The sequence below is a fragment of the Lactuca serriola genome, chromosome 2 (genome assembly GCF_051521515.1).
Source record: "Lactuca serriola cultivar US96UC23 chromosome 2, Lser_US96UC23_V15, whole genome shotgun sequence".
In the NCBI taxonomy this organism is placed as follows: domain Eukaryota; kingdom Viridiplantae; phylum Streptophyta; class Magnoliopsida; order Asterales; family Asteraceae; genus Lactuca; species Lactuca serriola.
Genome location: NC_136409.1, coordinates 181,089,888 through 181,108,275, shown reverse-complemented (window position 1 = coordinate 181,108,275; position 18,388 = coordinate 181,089,888). Strand labels below are relative to the sequence as shown.

The following is an 18,388-nucleotide window of genomic DNA, read 5'->3' as shown; positions in this document are numbered from 1 at the left end:
TGTGAGGAAAATGAGTGAGCCTGACATGGTATTTATAAGCTAAAAAATGGCTCAACTCAGTTAGTTCTGAGCCTCCAACTCGTCGAGTTGGGTTCCTGGTGTCACCATCTGGTGGCAAGGCGTGGGGAGGAACCAATGGCTCAGATCGTGCCATGTGACCCCCTTCGCAGCGGCACCCTTCCGACTTCTAAATTCAATAAATTTTTCATACGAGCTCCGTTTTCGACGTTATTTATATCCACACGTAGGTATTGACAAGATCTATAACTCTCCTTTTTACTCCATCGGCTAATTGTCGACCGATTTTAAATTTAACATTATGAGAATATTACACTGGTTAACGACCGTGTAAAATTCACAACTTCCACATACGAACTCCGTTTTCGATTGTCTTTTTATCATTGAGCTCCTATTAATGATATATTCAATTCTCATTTAGGTTGTGTCGGCTAAAAATCGATTGATCTAAATTTTGAATTCCGGGTTGTATTTTGCTATGTTAAATCTTAGAAAAATCATAACTTCCTCATACGAAGTCATATTTTATGCACATTCTCAGTTTAACGTATACCACGACTTTTGTTTAGATATCTAAGGCTAAAAAGTAATTTATCAAAAATTCACTTTTTACGTTACGCGGTGTCGTGCTGGTTTAGCCATAAAACTTCAACGAGTAATAACTTTTTCGTTATAACTCGGATTTCAACGTTCTTTATATGTACAGAACCCTTGTGATATATATATTATAACTTAGTTAATATTATTTATCCTAAATAATCATCTATCAAAATATCATTTTTTGACGCTTATCGTCTCTAAATTAATTAGCCCGAATTTGCGGGCGTTACATTCCATCCGTAAGATAGTAACCACGTTGTAGTGTTCATTATTTAGATAAAATGAACAATCGAGTCCTATTCCATGATATTTGTCATCAAACAATGGTGATTGGTAGAGTACGTTTAAACCATTGTTCGAACTGGCTACACCATAAAATGCATGCCAAAACCATAAATCTTGTGACGTCATCGATTCTAATATCATTGATGGATACTAATGGTCACCTCTCATTAATTGGTCTCTCAATTCCATTGGATAGTTCCTCAAAATCCAGTGTGTGCAGTCAATGCTACCAAGCATTCAAGGGAATCGATCTCTAGCTTCATGTGCTTTATACAAAAGTTGAATGTCAATGGATGTTGGACGATGTAAATATTCAACCTTATACATTTGTACAACATTGTAGCAAAAGTTTTCAAGAGCTTCACAAGAAGTTCTTTCTAACATATTCAGATACTCATCTAACGAGTCTGGGTTATAACCCTTCGCTAATTGACGTATTGCTGATGTGCATTTTTGTAGCGTACTGAAACTTCTTTGATTTGTTGCATCCCATTTTGTTTGAAAATAAGGATAATTAATCTCCAGGTCACCAACAAGCCGCATAAACAAACCTTTGCTCATACGGAACCTTCTGCGGAATTGCGTGTGACCATAGGTAGAATCATCCGCAAAATAATGTTGGATTGGCAGTCGTTCAACCTCTAAACTGTGACATCCCCATTTTCTCGGCCAGAAAAGACCGATTTTGTTTATGCTTTATAAAAATCAGAGTACCTCTTTTAATAAAAATTTTGCGGAATTTGTTCCTAGTAAAACATGATAAACACGTTATCAAAGCATTTCCGAAGAAAAATATTTTTATTCATTTTAAAAGATTTGGGATGTCACCGTCAATACAGAAACATAAGCATATAACTTACATTCATTATCACTAGTGATTTATATCTCCTTAATCTCTCAGTGTAATGTGACTTCATATCAACACCTGTGATATAAATAAACTGAGTGGGTCAGGTTGGAAAACCTGGTGAGTACATAGGGTTTTCAAACCACAATAATATAATTATTATGTTTAAACATCAAACAATCAACCCAATTACCCATCTCCATTATCTTCCTTACTCTTAAGTGTAACATCCGGATTTTCGGGTATTATATTTTATTCTTTATTTTTGGATGTTGTGAGAAGACTCGACGAGTTGGTGTTTAAACTCGCCGAGTATGGTCGCGGATTCGCATCCGAGTTCACAGTTGGACTCGGCGAGTTCATGAGTGGACTCGGCGAGTCCACGCTGTTTAATGAAACCCTAATTTCCAGGGTTTGAGACCTATTTAAAGGCCCTTAGAGCCTTCATTTGTGGCCACCAAACCCCAGAGAGAAACCCTAAGAGATCTAGAGCGTTTGTGAGGAAGGAGAGGCCATTCTTGATCCTTTTGTTGGTGTTTTTGCAAGAGGGAGGTGACCAAGGCAAAAGGAGGCTGAAGGAGGTGCGATTTTGGTGATTTTTGAGTTCTTAGAGACCATATTGAGGTATTTTGCTCGGACCTTCTTTAGTTTTGGTGTTGATTCTTAGTGTTAGGGTTTTCTAACCCTTTTTGAGGTTGGATAAGTGGAGCATTTGGTCCCTTCTCGAGTCTATGTCTTGGATCTGGACCCAAAGAGGTCCAGAGACCTTAACCCTTGGAGCCTTATGAGTCATTTTGGGAGCCATGAGCTTGGGATGTCATTTTTGGGGCTAAATCACCAAGTTAGACCATTTAGATGTTATATGAGTATCAAGGTCTGAACTTTACGTGATTATCATGCTTGGGAAGGCCAGATCTATGAATGTATGGAACAGATCTGACCTTAGGAGGTCAATGGAGTTTGTGCATGGCATGAACTCGCCGAGTCCGAAGAATAGACTCGGCGAGTAGGATGAGGGTTTCCCGTAAATCACTCAGTGAGTAGACTCACCGAGTTGGGGAATAACTCGGTGATTCAGAGAGAGTAGGGGGACTGGAGTTCAAGGCAGAAATCGCCGAGTTGTTCTTCAGACTCGGCGAGTTGAGTCGAGGTGGCCCCGCGATTCATGCCAGGTGTGACTCGTCGAGTCAGGGGAAGTACTCGACGTGCCAAGAGGGGGACTAAGAGAGTCAGTGGGCACGTGTAGACTCGCCAAGTCGCCCAAGTGCACTCGACGGGTTGGGTCAAAGTTTGACCGTGGACTTTTGTTGACTTTTAGGGTTGAGTATAGTGGTATTTATGAGAGTATTTACTTTGTGTGATTAGGGGGAGGCTAGATCACATTTCTACCGAGTCAGAGACTTACCGAGACACCTGAGGTGAGTCTTCTCACTATACGTTACCTAGAGTGGTATTACGTGTGGACCAGAGAGTCTTATGTGTTACGTATGAGATTATGTGCTATGTGTTATATGTATGTTGTATGATGTTATAGACCGGACCGAAGGGTCCAATGATACAGACCGGGCCGGAGGGCCCAACGAGCTATGACCGGACCAGAGGGTCCAACGAGCTACGGGACTGGAGGGTCCCGCTGAGACACATCGACCAGAGGGTCATATTATAGCCTCGAGTGGCGTATGTGTTGTATGCGGTATTTTGGGGAACTCACTAAGCATTTATGCTTACATTTGTTGTGTTATGTGTTTCAGGTACCGGTGATGAGCGCGGGAAGGCGTCAGCATGATTCGTACACACGCACATTGGAGTTTATATATATTTTGATCTTGGGATTTTGTACTGATACAATGTTGATACAATGTTTTTAAAATGATTGGGAATGATATTTTATGGTTTTTCAAAAGTGAAAATTTGTTCAAATTTTACGGTGTTACATTAAGGGTCTACCCTAAGAGTCATCTATCCTGCATTCGTTCATTTCGAAGTCCCTTGTTTCTAGGGTTTATAAGACAGACACTAATTCCATAGCTGCCAATGCACTAAATTCATAGTTGCTAAAGTTCATTCATCAAGTACTAAATCCATAGCTACGAGTGTAGGTACTAAGTCCATAGCTACCAACGTTTACCTAACAGGCACTAAGTCCATAGCTGTCATGTACTAGGTCCATAGCTACCATCACCTAACAGGTACTAAGTCCATAGCCACCCGTGTTTACCTAATAGGTACTAAGTCCATAGCTACTAGTGTTTGTCCAATAAGCACTAAGTCCATAGCTGTCGATGTTATTTATTAGATACTAAGTCTATAGTTGCCAATGTTTAAGCACATCATCTTTTATCTCTCATTATTCATCTACCCATGTCATACCCAACATATTTGTATATATAAAATACATATACAGTTTAAATCATTTAAAACATGTATAAAATCGTTCATCCAGCATAGATAGCAAGTATACAGATAATATGCACACATAGCACGTAGTTTATATAAAATACTTCATATCTATGTGTAAGATGAAAGTAACTATGCACTCACCTGAGAAGGTGGTGACTCGGCACTCGAACAACACTTCGTTACTCTCAACATAATTTTCCTCGGACAAAACCTAGTATCATTACCACTAGAGTTTAGTCTAATATTCACCGAGACTAATTAATAGTCTGACTATTATTACTATTATATAAGCGTTAACAATACTTATATAACCCATAATAATAGCTCAAGTACTTATTATAAGTTTCTAATAACGTTACTATAATTAAATAAAAGCTATATTAAAAATAGCGTAGGCGTAACTCACTTACAGCGGGTTTTATAGAAAACCGGACTTCACTTGGATCAGCGTTCCCGAACCGAAAGACCCTTATTCTCGGGACTCCGGGATCCTCGGGGCTTCCTTCGGGTGCTAGGGGGTTTACCTAGACTTTAGGGGGGTTAGGGAGCTTAGAGAGAGAGAGAGAGTATAGAGAGAGAAAGAAGAAAGTTGAGGGGGTGAGGAAATGGCATGACCCGACACTTCTATTTATAGGGTGAAATCCTGATGGACTCGCCGAGTCGGTTCACTGACTCTCCGAGTCGGTGCCACTTGTCAGCTTTCTGGTGGCAAAACGTGTGTGGCCTATATTGTGTCACATCACCCCTTTTGCAGCAGCACCCTACCGACTTCTAAACCCCGTGACTGTTGCATACGAGCTCCGTTTTCGACGTTCTTTACATCCACGCGTAGGTAAAAACAAGATCTACAACTTTCATTTTGACTATTTCGGCTAATTTTTGACCGATCTTAAATTTAACAGTAGGAGGAGATTATAATGTTAAATGTCCGCGTAAGATTCATAACTTCTACATACGGACTTCGTTTTCGTCTGTCTTTTTATCGTTGAGTTCCTATTAATGAGATCTTCAACTCTCATTTAGATCACGTAGGCCAGAAACTGCTCGAACTAAAATTCGAGTTTCGGGTCGTGCACTACTAGGCCAAATCTTAGAAAATTCATAACTTCCTCATACGAAGTCAGATTTGGGCGTTCTTTTTGTGTATGTTGTTGATTTAACATATACTACAACTTTTGTTTAGATCATTAAGACTAAAAAGTCCTCTATCGTAAATTTACTATTTACATCTCCCGGTGCCTTGCCGGTTTCGCCGTAAAACTTCGACGGGCCATAACTTCTTCGTTATAACTTGGGTTTCGACGTTCTTTATTTGTACGAAACCCTTGAGACGTATTCTAAAACTTGGTTAAGATTATTTATTCTAAATAATCTTTTATTGAAAAGACGTTTTCGACCCCTATTATCTCTAAATTGACTAGCCTGGATCTACAGGCGTTACATAAACGATCTATGTGGATTGCATGTCTCCTTTGAATGTTGCTTTAACTACCATTATTCTGAAGAAGAGGTTGTGCAGTACGAGACAATACAAGTAACAAATTATTGTTGATAAGTTTATCCTCAGATGATGAACTATCATTGTTAACTTCCATTGCTATTTTCTGAATGTTTAGATTCATTTTGAAAAAAGAGAAAAGATAGAGAGACAATGAAACAAACACACACACACATATATATATATATATATATATATATATATATATATATATATATATATATATATATATAGAGAGAGAGAGAGAGAGTGAGAGAGAGAGAGAAAGAGAGAATCTTAATAAAAAGGAAAAAATAAATATAAATATAAAATAAAAAGAAAAATAGGAAATAGAAAAAAGAAAAAGAAAAGAAAAAGAAAAAACCTAATAATAGAGAAAAAGATTCTCCAGTCAAATGATGATGACATTTTGAACTTCATGGGTTCTCCAACTCCCAACCATATTTACTTGCAATTTGTCTTTTCCTTTCAAGCACCGTAAACAAAATAACTCTAGTCAAATGATCATGCGGTCGGAGAAAATACTTAATATCATGGTTCTTTATCTCTCGATCCAACAGTTGAGCTTTTCGTTCTTCATTGGCTTCGAGAATGCGTAATTTTTGTTCCCGGTACCGTTATCTCTGTTCCGCCTCTGTTTCGGTTGCAGTCTTGATGCCGACAATTTGTTTGATGAGATCAAACATTTCAATTTACGTTAATGATGTGGATGCCGCTTTCTTTCCTTTTTTCTCTGAGGCGGTGAATCTTCAACACTAAACGATTGTTGTTGTTAGGTGGAGAATCCAGGAGGATATTGTGGATCAGATGATGATGTGTAGGCTTTGGATGAAGATGTTTTGGTTCGTTTTGAAGAAGGAGGCGGGGAGTCTTCACTTGCTTTTGTAACTAGTGCCCATTTCGCGTTGTCTTTCGACCACTCCTAAGCTTGTTGATGAGGAAAACCTTTTAGTTAATAGTCCTCTGATACTCGCTTAGTGAAGATTGTAAAACATCAACCTCAGATGTCCTGCTAGCCACACTGTTCATCTTATGGCTATAGATGTCGTTGTAATCGTTACATTTCTTTTGGAGGTCTTTCCATTTTGAGTTTACTTAGTGTTGTGACCGATCCGAACCTCTCATTTGAACACTAAAATGCTCTATGCATCAAACCTTTGTTGATTTGCGCGTTGTTTATCTTTAGAAGCATCAACATATGCCCTAGCCAAAGCCAACTCTTCAAGTTCCACCTTGTTCTTTCGCTTCTGGCGATGTGTTTAGTTGCGTTTTTTTCTCAACAACAGATTGCAACTCTTTGTTGGTTTCTTGTTTGGTTTTTTCAGGAGTCAGGTCGTCACCAGAACTGTCAGATTCTACGTTCGGAGTATCACGAAACTGGAATTTCTCGGGTTGAAGATTGGAATTGGGTTTTTGGAACCCTTTGAGAAAACTGATTCCATGGATTATAACTCTGATTTTCTTCTGGAAACCTAAATGTGTTGTAAGATCGTTGCACCGGAAAATTGTTTTGGGTAGTTTTGGTTTTGTTGGTAGTTATGGTATTGCTGATAGTTTGGATTTTGAAAATCTAGTGAAAAAATGAAATATCTTTACTTAAACTGTCTTGTGTGAATTTGTGTCGGTGGCTAGAACCGGTTCGTTTAGCTTACCCTCAAGAATCCATTAAATGTAACCAAAGGAATTGAACAAATATAAATTTTTTCTAGAAAAAAAAACACACTACAAATGAATGAAATATTTATTCATCTTTGTAAACTTAAATAAAAGAAAAAAACGAAAATAAAAAGTTAAAAAGAAAATAAAGGAAAGAAATCGTATGAATATGATCAAAATACATTCAAATGTGGTGAGATGCATTCAAATAAAGTTGGCAAAGAATCTATGTACATGAATTGAATAAAGTCCATACATTCAATAAAGTCACATGTCACAAGCACTAAAAGACAAATATATCCAATGCTCAATACATATGGGTTTACCAACCCATTTGAAACTACTTAACAATGAAACCGATGAACCCTCTCTTTCTAGGTACTGTTTCCCGTTAGTACCAGCTCATCCCTCTTTCGAAACTGCGTCGACTCGAGAGACCTAAGGGACTTAAAATGAATTAGGTGGTTTAAAAGTTAAAACAACTCTACCCCTCAAAATTGGCATCAGACATGCAATTATTTTCTTTATAAAAACATGTTACATTATAAGGAAAAAATAAAATAAAAAATCTGATGGTTTTCATATAGGTTGTATCTTTTACAACATTTTTTTTGGATTACATTTATAAGATGATTTTATTCAACAGTTTGATCACTTCTTTTGTAGGATATAAGATGATGATTTATTATCATTGGACAATCTTGGTGTTTATATTCGCATGGTGAACTCTTTCATTATTGAGGTTACAAGTCAATTTAGTAGTTAAGGATATTTTCGTAGTTTAATGTATTTTAAGTTAGTTTGGTAGCTAGAAGACTCTCCTCTAAACTCATCGATTATCTATATAATGTTTTTTCATTATTCATATAATTCAATTAAGAACATTAATGGGGTAACTATTAGCAAAATAATGTTCATGAAAGATTATTTAATAACTACGCTAATTATGAACAATATTGATCAAATATATATGATAAGAACAAAAATAAAGAGATGAAATAAAGGTCTTTGACCTAATTTTTCACACTATGGTTCATGGTTGCTTAATTCTAAAGGCCGGTCTAATAATAATTTCTTTTGGTTATGGGTGTATTTCCATAATTAATTTTGTAGGATGCTGAATCCAATCTAATATGAAAGTTCTTGTATCAATTTCTTGATGATCACATTCTTTCAAAAAGAAAATATATTATTGTTTTAAAATATTTTGGATGAATTAAATTTGTTGCTAAATAGTAAATCCTGTTAGCCGATGCTTTGGGCTTTACTACTCAAAGGCCGAAGTCCAAAGCCAAAAAAAAATAGAAAGAGTAAAACTTCGCCGTTGCCGGGGATCGAACCCGGGTCACCGCGTGACAGGCGGGAATACTTACCACTATACTACAACGACATTTTGTTTATCATTTTTCTAAAATATAAGATCACCATGAAGGAAAGCAACTCCATCAAATTTGAGATGATGGTTCCAGCACTTTTTTCTCAATCCGTTTTTAGGCGAGTTATACGTGATGTCTATTTCTTTTAAAAAATTATAATTTTTAAAACTTTTGAATATGTGACCATATATTTAAATCTTATTTATATAGACTATAGTTATTAATAATCAAATACATATATCTGTTACGTAATAACAGTCAACTATATTGAATTTATGTTTAATTTTGTGATTTTTTACTATATCTACATGTCTCACATGGGAAATGTATAATTTTTTTTATTTTATCAGTATATTACAATTTACATAGAATAAGCTTGTGTGTTTTTTTAAGAGTTCAATAAATATTTTTGTTTGAGAAGATATAATTTTTCTATATATTAAATTTATTTGATTGATTTGATTGTTTTGTTTTGAAACAAATGCTTTCTATCATTCATTTTTAGAAAAAAAAAAGCGTTCAATTATTTATCAAACATCTAAATAATTTTCAATAAAACCCATACATTTTATAAGACCAAATAAATAGTTAATTAGTTTTATATCCGTGTACAAGTAGTTTAAATTTTGAACTAAATATCTAACTTGTTAAAAGTTAAAACACAAAGAAAGGACACAATGTTGGTGATTTGTTGTAATCAATATTATTTAAGTGTAATGGGATTACTTTGTTGACCAAAGGTGATCTTGATAAATATTAAACAAGTAAGGAAGGTGTGGAGTACACACTTGTTTAAATTTGATCAAGTTTTCAAAGTACACTGTCATTTAGGGGCGGAGCCCCTAAACGAACGGGGGTCCGGGGGCAGCGCCCCTGGGAGCGGGGTCCAAGGGGCGGCAAGGGGCAAATTAAAGAATGCATCAGAAAATCGTATGTTCAGAGAATTGACCATTGTTTGACCCTTATCCAAACTTCCGTTTTATGTCAGTTTTTACAGTTTATGACAGTTTGAAACTGTCATATGACAGTTTTCAGACAAAGATCATAAATTCGGTTTTTGGTCTCATTTTCTGGTACAGACGGAATCATCATCAAAGCATTCTAAATTCTTGTCTCTCTGAGTCTTATCCGATTAAAGAATATTGGGAGTACCATCCAAATGCTTTAATCTGAAAGTGTTTTACATAATTCTCAAAATTCCAAGCCTTACTATACCCCAATTTGTAACACACAATAAACATGAAATTAATTTTATACCATTTTTTGTAACGTATCGTTTTCACGGCAAAACATTTCATATTATTAAAGTAAACTTCCTAACTATAAATCTATTATTAAGAAAACCCTTTATTCTAAAATATGTTTATTGAAAATTAAAGCAATATAAGTAACATGGAATCCTGAATGATGTTGATAAGTGTCTAGAGTCCCCCATTTGTAACATCCCAAAAATTTTATAAAATTAAAATTTTTCAAAACAACCTTTTTTCTATAGAAATGTTTACAAAAACCGTTGTTCCCAAAATCTTATTTAAAAATCAGAATCTCTTTCAACATAGTTTTCAGAACATTTACATTATCAGAGTTTCCCAAAATTCATAAGTCCAAAACGCAAGGATGTGTACGGTCACACCTCCACCTTGCCACAACCCATTGAAGTACCTGAAACATAATCAAAACCTGTAAGCACGAAGCTTAGTGAGTTCTCCCAAAGTACCACTACATAAACATAACAAACAACATCATGCAGAAATGAGCCTTCAGCCTGACTGGACTGCCTCGCAGGGCCTTCAGCCTATCTGGACCGCTCCCGAGCCTTCGGCATGACTGGATCGCCTTATATGGCCTACAACCTATTCGGACCGTTCGCCGGGCCTTCGGCCTAACTGAACCGCCTCACAGGCCTTCAGTCTATCCGGGTCGCCCTGGGTCTGTTGGCCTTCAACACAAAGCATGACCACCTCAACCCAACCATACACACACACATGTCGACATATACATAACTCATAAACACATAATCAATCAACAGGCAAACACAGATCATACAAATCAATAAGCATAGCATCATCCTATCTACCAGGATTTAGATTTAACCGATTACTACAGTACTTAATTATACGATGACCAGGATAACAATTTGAAGGGTCGGCCTTGGTGCCTTCGACCCAACAAGTACAATGAGGAACACTCACCTCGAATACAGAAGCTCCCCGAAAGAAAGTCCTTGGTTGCTGCCCTGTCGGCTTCCGAGCTATCAAAACAAACAACACGTCCAATTAGCAATTGGGTCCCACGCTATAATCCATAATCCATGCTTGGGGTAAAATGACCATTTTACTCCTAACACAACATGAAACAAAACTGAGGATCAAAACCAAAAGATCCACAAAGGCCCACTAATGGCCTAATTTTCCGAATTGGGCCTAACCCCATATGGGTCTTATCCTAAGCCTATAGTTTTCCTTGAATCCAAATCAGGTTATCACAAACACCCGTCGGAACAAACTTGGTCAAAGACATACGTCAAAAGTCAATGTCAACGGTCCAAGTTGACCCAACACGCCGAGTTGTCCTTCAACTCGTCGGGTTTCTCCATCAATCTGCACAGATAGGGAAAAACCAAGTCAACTCGCCGAGTTAACTCACCAACTAGCTGAGTTCCTCCATCAACGTGAAAATGTCGGGGAAAACCGAGCCAACTCGCCGAGTTCATCCAACAAACTCACCGAGTTCTCCAGAAACCACCTCTTAACACATTAAACACTTAATCTATGACGTCATGACACCAAAACATAAATCTGACTTCCTTGAGCTAGAAAACCACATAAAGTTGCCAGCTTTATGTTCATGCACGTCTAAATGAAGCTCTTAAGCTTGGAATAGACTTAATAATTGACTTAATGCATGCATGACACCAAAGTCCTCAGAAAGTTTGCACCTTTAAGCTCAAGGCACCAAAACCAACCCAGATTTGAAAGAACAACCCCTAAAAGACTTTACTCCATCATCCTCCCCAAAAAGAGGCCAAAACACAACAAAACCCAAAATAAGGAGATCTAATCAACTATTAAGCAAGGTTAGGACTTTATACCCGAAATGTGTTGGAAATGGAGCAAAGAACCCATATCTGAAAGCCCCTACTCGAACCACCACTTTGCACCAAGCTTTTATTCCTTCAATGTTCTTTAAACACACCCACAATGAACTCACAACACTCAAGGAAGCTCTAGGGTTTCGAGATTAGGGTTAGGAGCAATGGAGGCTGTAAATGATGTCAACACTTGGGACTTAAGGTGTTTAAATAGGGTGCAACACCCTAAAATTAGGGTTTCCTTATGAGTGGCCAACTCGCCGAGTTGAGGACCCTTAACTCGTCGAGTTGTCTTATTAAACTTCGCGGTTAAGCCAACTTCTACTCGCCAAGTTGAGGCTCCTCAACTCGTCGAGTAGACCCATTAAATCCCCACGATTCTTAATCTTCAACTCGCTGAGTCGGCTCCTCCAACTCGTCGAGTTCCACTTGAAATTGGCATAATTCCACAATTAACCTTCTAGAGTCCGAGTGTTTCAGCATTCGCCTTCCCACGATCATCGATAAAACCTGAAAAAATAATAAAGTAGGTATACACAAAGCTTAATGGGTTCTCCCGAAATACCACCACGCAAACATATAACAACATGTATACTGGGCCCATAGCTAACATACTAGATTACGCCTGAGTCCTCAGCATGAGTCTGGCTTGCCTATCGGCCCACAATTCATGTCTGGCTAACCCCCGAGCCCACAACATAAGTCCGGTTTACCTCTCAGGCCCACAACTTATGTGTAGCTTGCTCCCGAGCCCATAACATAAGTTTAGCTTGTCTTTCGGGAATGCAACTTATGCGTGGCTTGCTCCCAGGTTTGTTGGCATCCGCACAAAGCAGGATCGCCTCAACCCACTACCACCATATGTCGACATATAAACAATCATGGATCAAGTAAGCACATAATACAGGAAAACATAAATCATACAACTCACTACCGCCTACTAGTCCTTTCACATCACATTGTCCTGCTACTAGCTAACCTCTATGAAATGCGTAACCATAAGTAACCATAGGTGAGATAGCCACCCAAACAGATGATCCTACTATAGAGCCACAACCAAACAAGTAACAAACAAGAAAGCCTAGATCAAGAGGTCTCAGGCTATCCTACATGACTACATACAACCCTTAAGGCACTCCACTAGATGATAACTAGTATACTAATACTACGACATCATCCTATCGTATACGGATATACACAGATCCAACAAATCACTACAACACATCAACATCCTATATACCAGGATATAGATCTAACAGATCACCACATCATAAAAACATCATATATACAAGGATACATAACTTAGTGGGCCGATATTTGTGCCTTCGACCCACATGTATAATGAGGAAAACTCACATGAATCGAAGAACTCTGAAACACTGTGATACGTTCCCTTTTCAGCATTGCTTGCACCCGCGAATCCACTAATACCAGAACCAGATAGAATCTTAATCAATAGCCTAAAATCCTCAAGTTTGACCCAAAGTCAAGCTTGGTCAAAAACTCAATGGTCAACGGAAGTCAATTAAAGTCAATGTCCAAGGCTGTTGAGTACGCCCAACGTACTCAACGTACGCCCAACGTACGTTTCCTGCTCTTACTCTTTCATTAAGGACTTTATCCATTAAGGCCTTTTGTCCAGAGCTCAGATCTAGACTCAAAACATCGATTTAAGTCATGAAGTTTCCACTTTTATGTCTGTCTATGGCTAGAAAAGGTCCAAAAGCTAAAGCCCTAACTTATTAATCCATTAAGACATCATAACTCTTGCGTGGAATGGATAAAAGGACAAAGATCACATTTTTATAGTTCCTAATAGCTCCACAATATATAAAGTTTCCAACTTTATCCATTGGGATAGTGCAAACAACCAAGATTCAGTCTTTAAGTCTCAAAGAGACCAAAAGTGCATCGTTCTCAACTTAATCCATTAAGCCCAAGTCTCCAACCTTCATATCTAAATCAATATGATGTTTAGATGGACAAAGTTTCCAACTCTATCCACAACAAGGTCACAATCTTTCAAGATTTAAACTTTGTGCACTAAAGTGACCAAAAGCTCATAACACCCAAAACTAGCTAGATTTAACAAATGCATCATCAAGATTCAAGCTTTATACCTCCAGAATAAAGATCAAGGTGAACAAGGTCTGGATCTACAAGCTCCAATGCAACCAAAACTTCTCCAATGAGCTCTTTCTTCTCCAAGATACACCAAGAACACTCAAAAGCACTCAAAAACACATTCTTTTGCCCACAAGGCTCAAACTAGCGTTAGAGTTTCAAGGGAGGACATTGGAGAGGTGGAGCTTGAGAATGGAAATGGTTTAGGGAAGTTAAGGAGCTTAAACAGGCCTAAAAAACCCGAAATTAGGGTTTGGGTTCTGATCGCGTATGCCCAACATACCAGGTTAAACTTCTGCGATCAGCCATGCCTAGTACGCCCAACATACACCTTGTACGCCTAGCGTACTAGACTAAACCTAAAACCTTCCTAATTTCTAACAATCATAACTTCTCTGTTCAACTCTATTTTCAATGATCTTTATATCCACAGAAATGTATTGAAGAGCCCCACACTATTATCTAGATATATTGGACTAAAAACTTCTCGAATAAAAATCCATATTTCATGCAAGAACCATGTTTAAAACTTCCCCCTTTCTACCCTTCGGCCCAATACAAAGTTCAAGGGTTAAATCTCATAACCATCATTACCTCCTTCCATGAAGACTAAACTTTGCCTCCTTAAGGCCCATTGCCTTTACACAAACGATTTCCGGCCCACGAACCTGAAATAAGAAACGACATGAAATAGGATGTTATATTTTTATCACTAATTTTGAATGCACAACTCAAATACAATTGGTTAAAATTGTTTAGGTGAGCAATCTTACTTATTTATATGTTTTAATAAATAGTAATGACAAATTCATAATAAAAGTATACTTTATAAAATCTAAAATTTCCGGACCAAAATAATTCCTATCATAACTAGACTATTAGAATATTAGAAAAAAAAAACTAATTGACTTATATATTAATTTTCAAGGTCGGTGGATGGTTCTACTAACGTTTTGTACCCTTTTATTTTATATAATAACACTTTTCACTTTTGTATTTCGTAAAATGTTACTTTCATCTATTGACTTTGAACTTTTTAAAATATCACTTTCATTCTTTCGTTTTCTAAACTTTCACATTTTACCTCTCTGTAGTATATATAATATGATTTTCTTATGATCACCACTATTCAACTTTATAAAATATCACTTTCACCCATCGACTTTGAACTTTGTAAGATATCAATTTCACCTCCTTAACTTTCTAAACTTTCGTGTTTACCCCGTCCACCGACAATCATCATCCCTCAACTTTATAAAATGACACTTTGATCTTATCGACTTTGAACTTGGTCTGTCGCACTACTTTATAAAATGTCACTTTCATCCTCTACACTTTAACCTTTCTAAAATATCACTTTCTCTACTTTTATTTTCTAAACTTTCATGCTTACCTAATAGTATAGATATAATTTGATTTTTTTTATGGTTATCACCCTTCAACTTTATAAAATGTTATTTTGATTCCATCGATTTTGACTTTGTAAAATGTCACTTTTACATTCCCAATTTTCTTAACTTTAATGTTTACCCTATCCACCAACAACTATCTTCCGTCAGCTTTGTAAAATATAATTTTGACCACCTCGATTTTAAACTTGGCCCCGCCGCAACGCACGACGGGTAAGCAACTAGTTATGAAGAAGATGTAAGATTTACATTTTTCTTAAGCATTATTGTCGAATATTTAACTCAAATATTATTGAGTTTAAATATTAATCGGAAGCATCGATGGTTTTATAACATATAAAAAGAATTATGATGTCAAAAATAGTTTGAACTTTGATGTGTGTAATAAGAAAAATACATATATAGAAATATTTAAAATCACGCTTTTGAGTTTTCTATCTGAAGGCAAAGCAAAGCTTATGTAATCTTTGACTGATAAAAGATCCTTTGGGCTTGCTCCCCACTCTTCTATTCTAGTTTCAAACATTTTGGGTGTAAACCCCACAATCTGCTTCTGATTCTGATGGGTTGTATTTTTAGCACAAATTCAACCAACAATCATGCATCGGCGTCGTTGTCGGCGTCATCTTCATCAATGTCGAATTCGCTGCACAACCCAGATCTAGACTCCTACCAAGATGCTTGTCGAACGGATCCGGAGCTTCAGTCCTTCGATTCAACCCTCCAAGACCGAACCAACAGAGTAATTAACACCCTCGCCGATGGCGTTGAGGTCCGTTCCCTTTCTCTTGACTCTCTCTGTGAAGTCACCGGAAGTTTACTCGATATGAATCAAGAATTAGTCAAAGTCATACTTGAATGCAAAAAGAACATTTGGGACAACGACCAGTTGTTTTCGTTGGTTGAAGATTACTTCGAAATTAGCATACAAACCCTAGATTTCTGCACATCTCTTGAGAATTGCCTGAAAAATGCTCGATCTACCTTATCATTTCTCCAAAATGCAATGAACCAGTACGATTCAGATACTAATCGCTTAAATACCCTAGAGCAACTCAAAGAATTCAAAGCATTTGACAGTCCGTTTTCAATAGAGTTCTTCGAATTGTTTCAAACTGTTTACTATAAGCAACTTACGATGTTAAAAAAACTGCAAATTCAAAAGGGTAAAGTGGATAAGAAGTTAAAATCAATGAAGACATTAAGGAGATTGAGTAATGTGATATTCGTGACCATCTTTAGCACAATCCTGATTTGCTCAGTAGTGGCGGCTGCCGTTGCTGCTCCACCATTGGTAACAACATTGGTGGCAGCTGCCGCCATGCCACTAGGATCAATGGGGAAGTGGGTTAACTCATTATGGAAAAAGTATGAAAGGGAATTCAAAGATCAGAGGGAGATGATGAGCGCAATGCAGATCGGGAATTACATTGTGATCAAAGATCTGGATAACATCAAAGCTCTTGTTGACAAAATGGGGACTGAAACGGAAGGTATTTTGCAGAATGCGGATTTTGCCATGAGGGAAGAGGGTGAGGAGGCGGTGGGGATGGTGATGGAGGAGATGAAGAACATTGTGAGTGTATTTGCAAAAACAATTGAGGATTTGAGTGAGCATTCAAGTAAGTGTATAAGGGAAATAAGGAGAGCTAGGATTGTGGTTTTGCAGAGGATTATCAAGCATCCTAGTGACTCACTTTAGGTAATTTGATGTTTCTTAATTCTTAACCTTGTTTTCTGATGCATGTGTACTCTATTACAAATTTACAATCAGCATAAACATGTTTAACTATGGAGATTTCCCAATCGGGATCCTTTCTTCAAGTTTTCGAGTAGTACCCCACATTGCTTGCTTCTTATCAAACTATGGAAATCCCCCACCCTCATACCATCACTGTCATTGAACAACGACACCGCCTACTGTCTTGAGAAAACCATCCATAATAATAAAAAAAGAATAAATAAATAAATAACCATCGTCAAACCACTTATCCTTTAACTAATCAACTCTATGTATTTGCTATCTGTAGAGTACATTGAACATACAGAAATGAAGTTTCTCTTATTCGTATTAACTACTACTAATACTGTTTATTATAATTATTTTATAGTTATTCGTATTAACAACTACTAATATTGTTTATTATAATCATTATATAGTTATTTTAGATGTATAAGTCATAAGCATTTTTGAAAAATAAGGAGCATGTGACTTTTCAAAAGCTCCTTTTTGAGGGGTTTAAAATACTAGTTCTAAAAACACTTATCAATTTGATAAACACTTATTGACTTTTTAAAAACTAATCAGTCAATATTTCTTTTTATAAGCAATCCTCATTAGTTGAAATCGTTCTTGTTCGATCATCTTACAATACGATCGTGCCTCTGAACTTGTTCTTTGATTATCGATTGTCTATTGTTGTACGTTACAACTAGTATATTTGTTTCTCCCATAATGATCCTAATTGCTCTATATCATTGCACACGATACTTCCTCTCTGATTGAAGGCTGACCAATACCATCTTCAAAAGAAAATGAGAAGATGAAGGTTGAAAGATTCAAATTTCATCCATTTTAGTGATAAAGTTTATGGATTTTCGCCGATTTGCTCCTCTTCCCCTTTATTTATGTCACCGATTTGCTCCTTTCTCATTTTTTACTGTTCATGGTTCTCTAATCTTCAATTGAGTTTTGGGCAAAAGGTTAAGTTGGAGGTGGTTCATGATAGTGATGGCAATGGTTGATCATGAGTCATGAGAGGTAAATGGTTAAGTTGGAGGTGAGAAGTGTTTAGAAAAAAGAGAGGGACAAGAAAGAAGGAATATGGTCTCAAATGGGCGGGTTGGTGTCACCTTTTGATATTTAATAATAATAGAGTATTAATATAAATAAAACGTATTATAAAATATAATTAAATGGTAAATATCATTTTAGGTCGATCATAATATCAAATCCACTAAAAAATTGTTTTTAAAAATAAAACAAAGTTTTTTTGGACCGCATCACTATAGAAAACAATAACAAAAAAATAAAAATAAAACAAAGTTTAACCAATTTCTTAGTTTCCTTAACAAATAATAAAC

The 18,388-nt window shown here is 36.8% G+C and overlaps 1 protein-coding gene and 1 non-coding gene across 2 annotated transcripts; one reads left to right on the top strand and one right to left on the bottom strand.

The window, feature by feature from the left end:
* Window positions 1-8,623: 8,623 nt before the first annotated feature.
* TRNAD-GUC (transfer RNA aspartic acid (anticodon GUC)) lies at window positions 8,624-8,694 on the bottom strand. The gene has a single exon. It is a non-coding gene; the product is annotated as a tRNA-Asp (tRNA).
* A 7,172-nt stretch (window positions 8,695-15,866) lies between these two features.
* On the top strand, window positions 15,867-17,006 carry LOC145090623 (UPF0496 protein 1-like). The gene has a single exon (XM_079028759.1). The coding sequence runs from the start codon at window positions 15,867-15,869 to the stop codon at window positions 17,004-17,006; it is 1,140 nt and encodes a 379-aa protein (XP_078884885.1).
* Window positions 17,007-18,388: the final 1,382 nt, after the last annotated feature.

Coding starts and splice junctions, on each gene's coding strand:
- LOC145090623 (XM_079028759.1), top strand. CDS start 15,867: ATGGGTTGTATTTTTAGCACAAATTCAACCAACAATCATGCATCGGCG.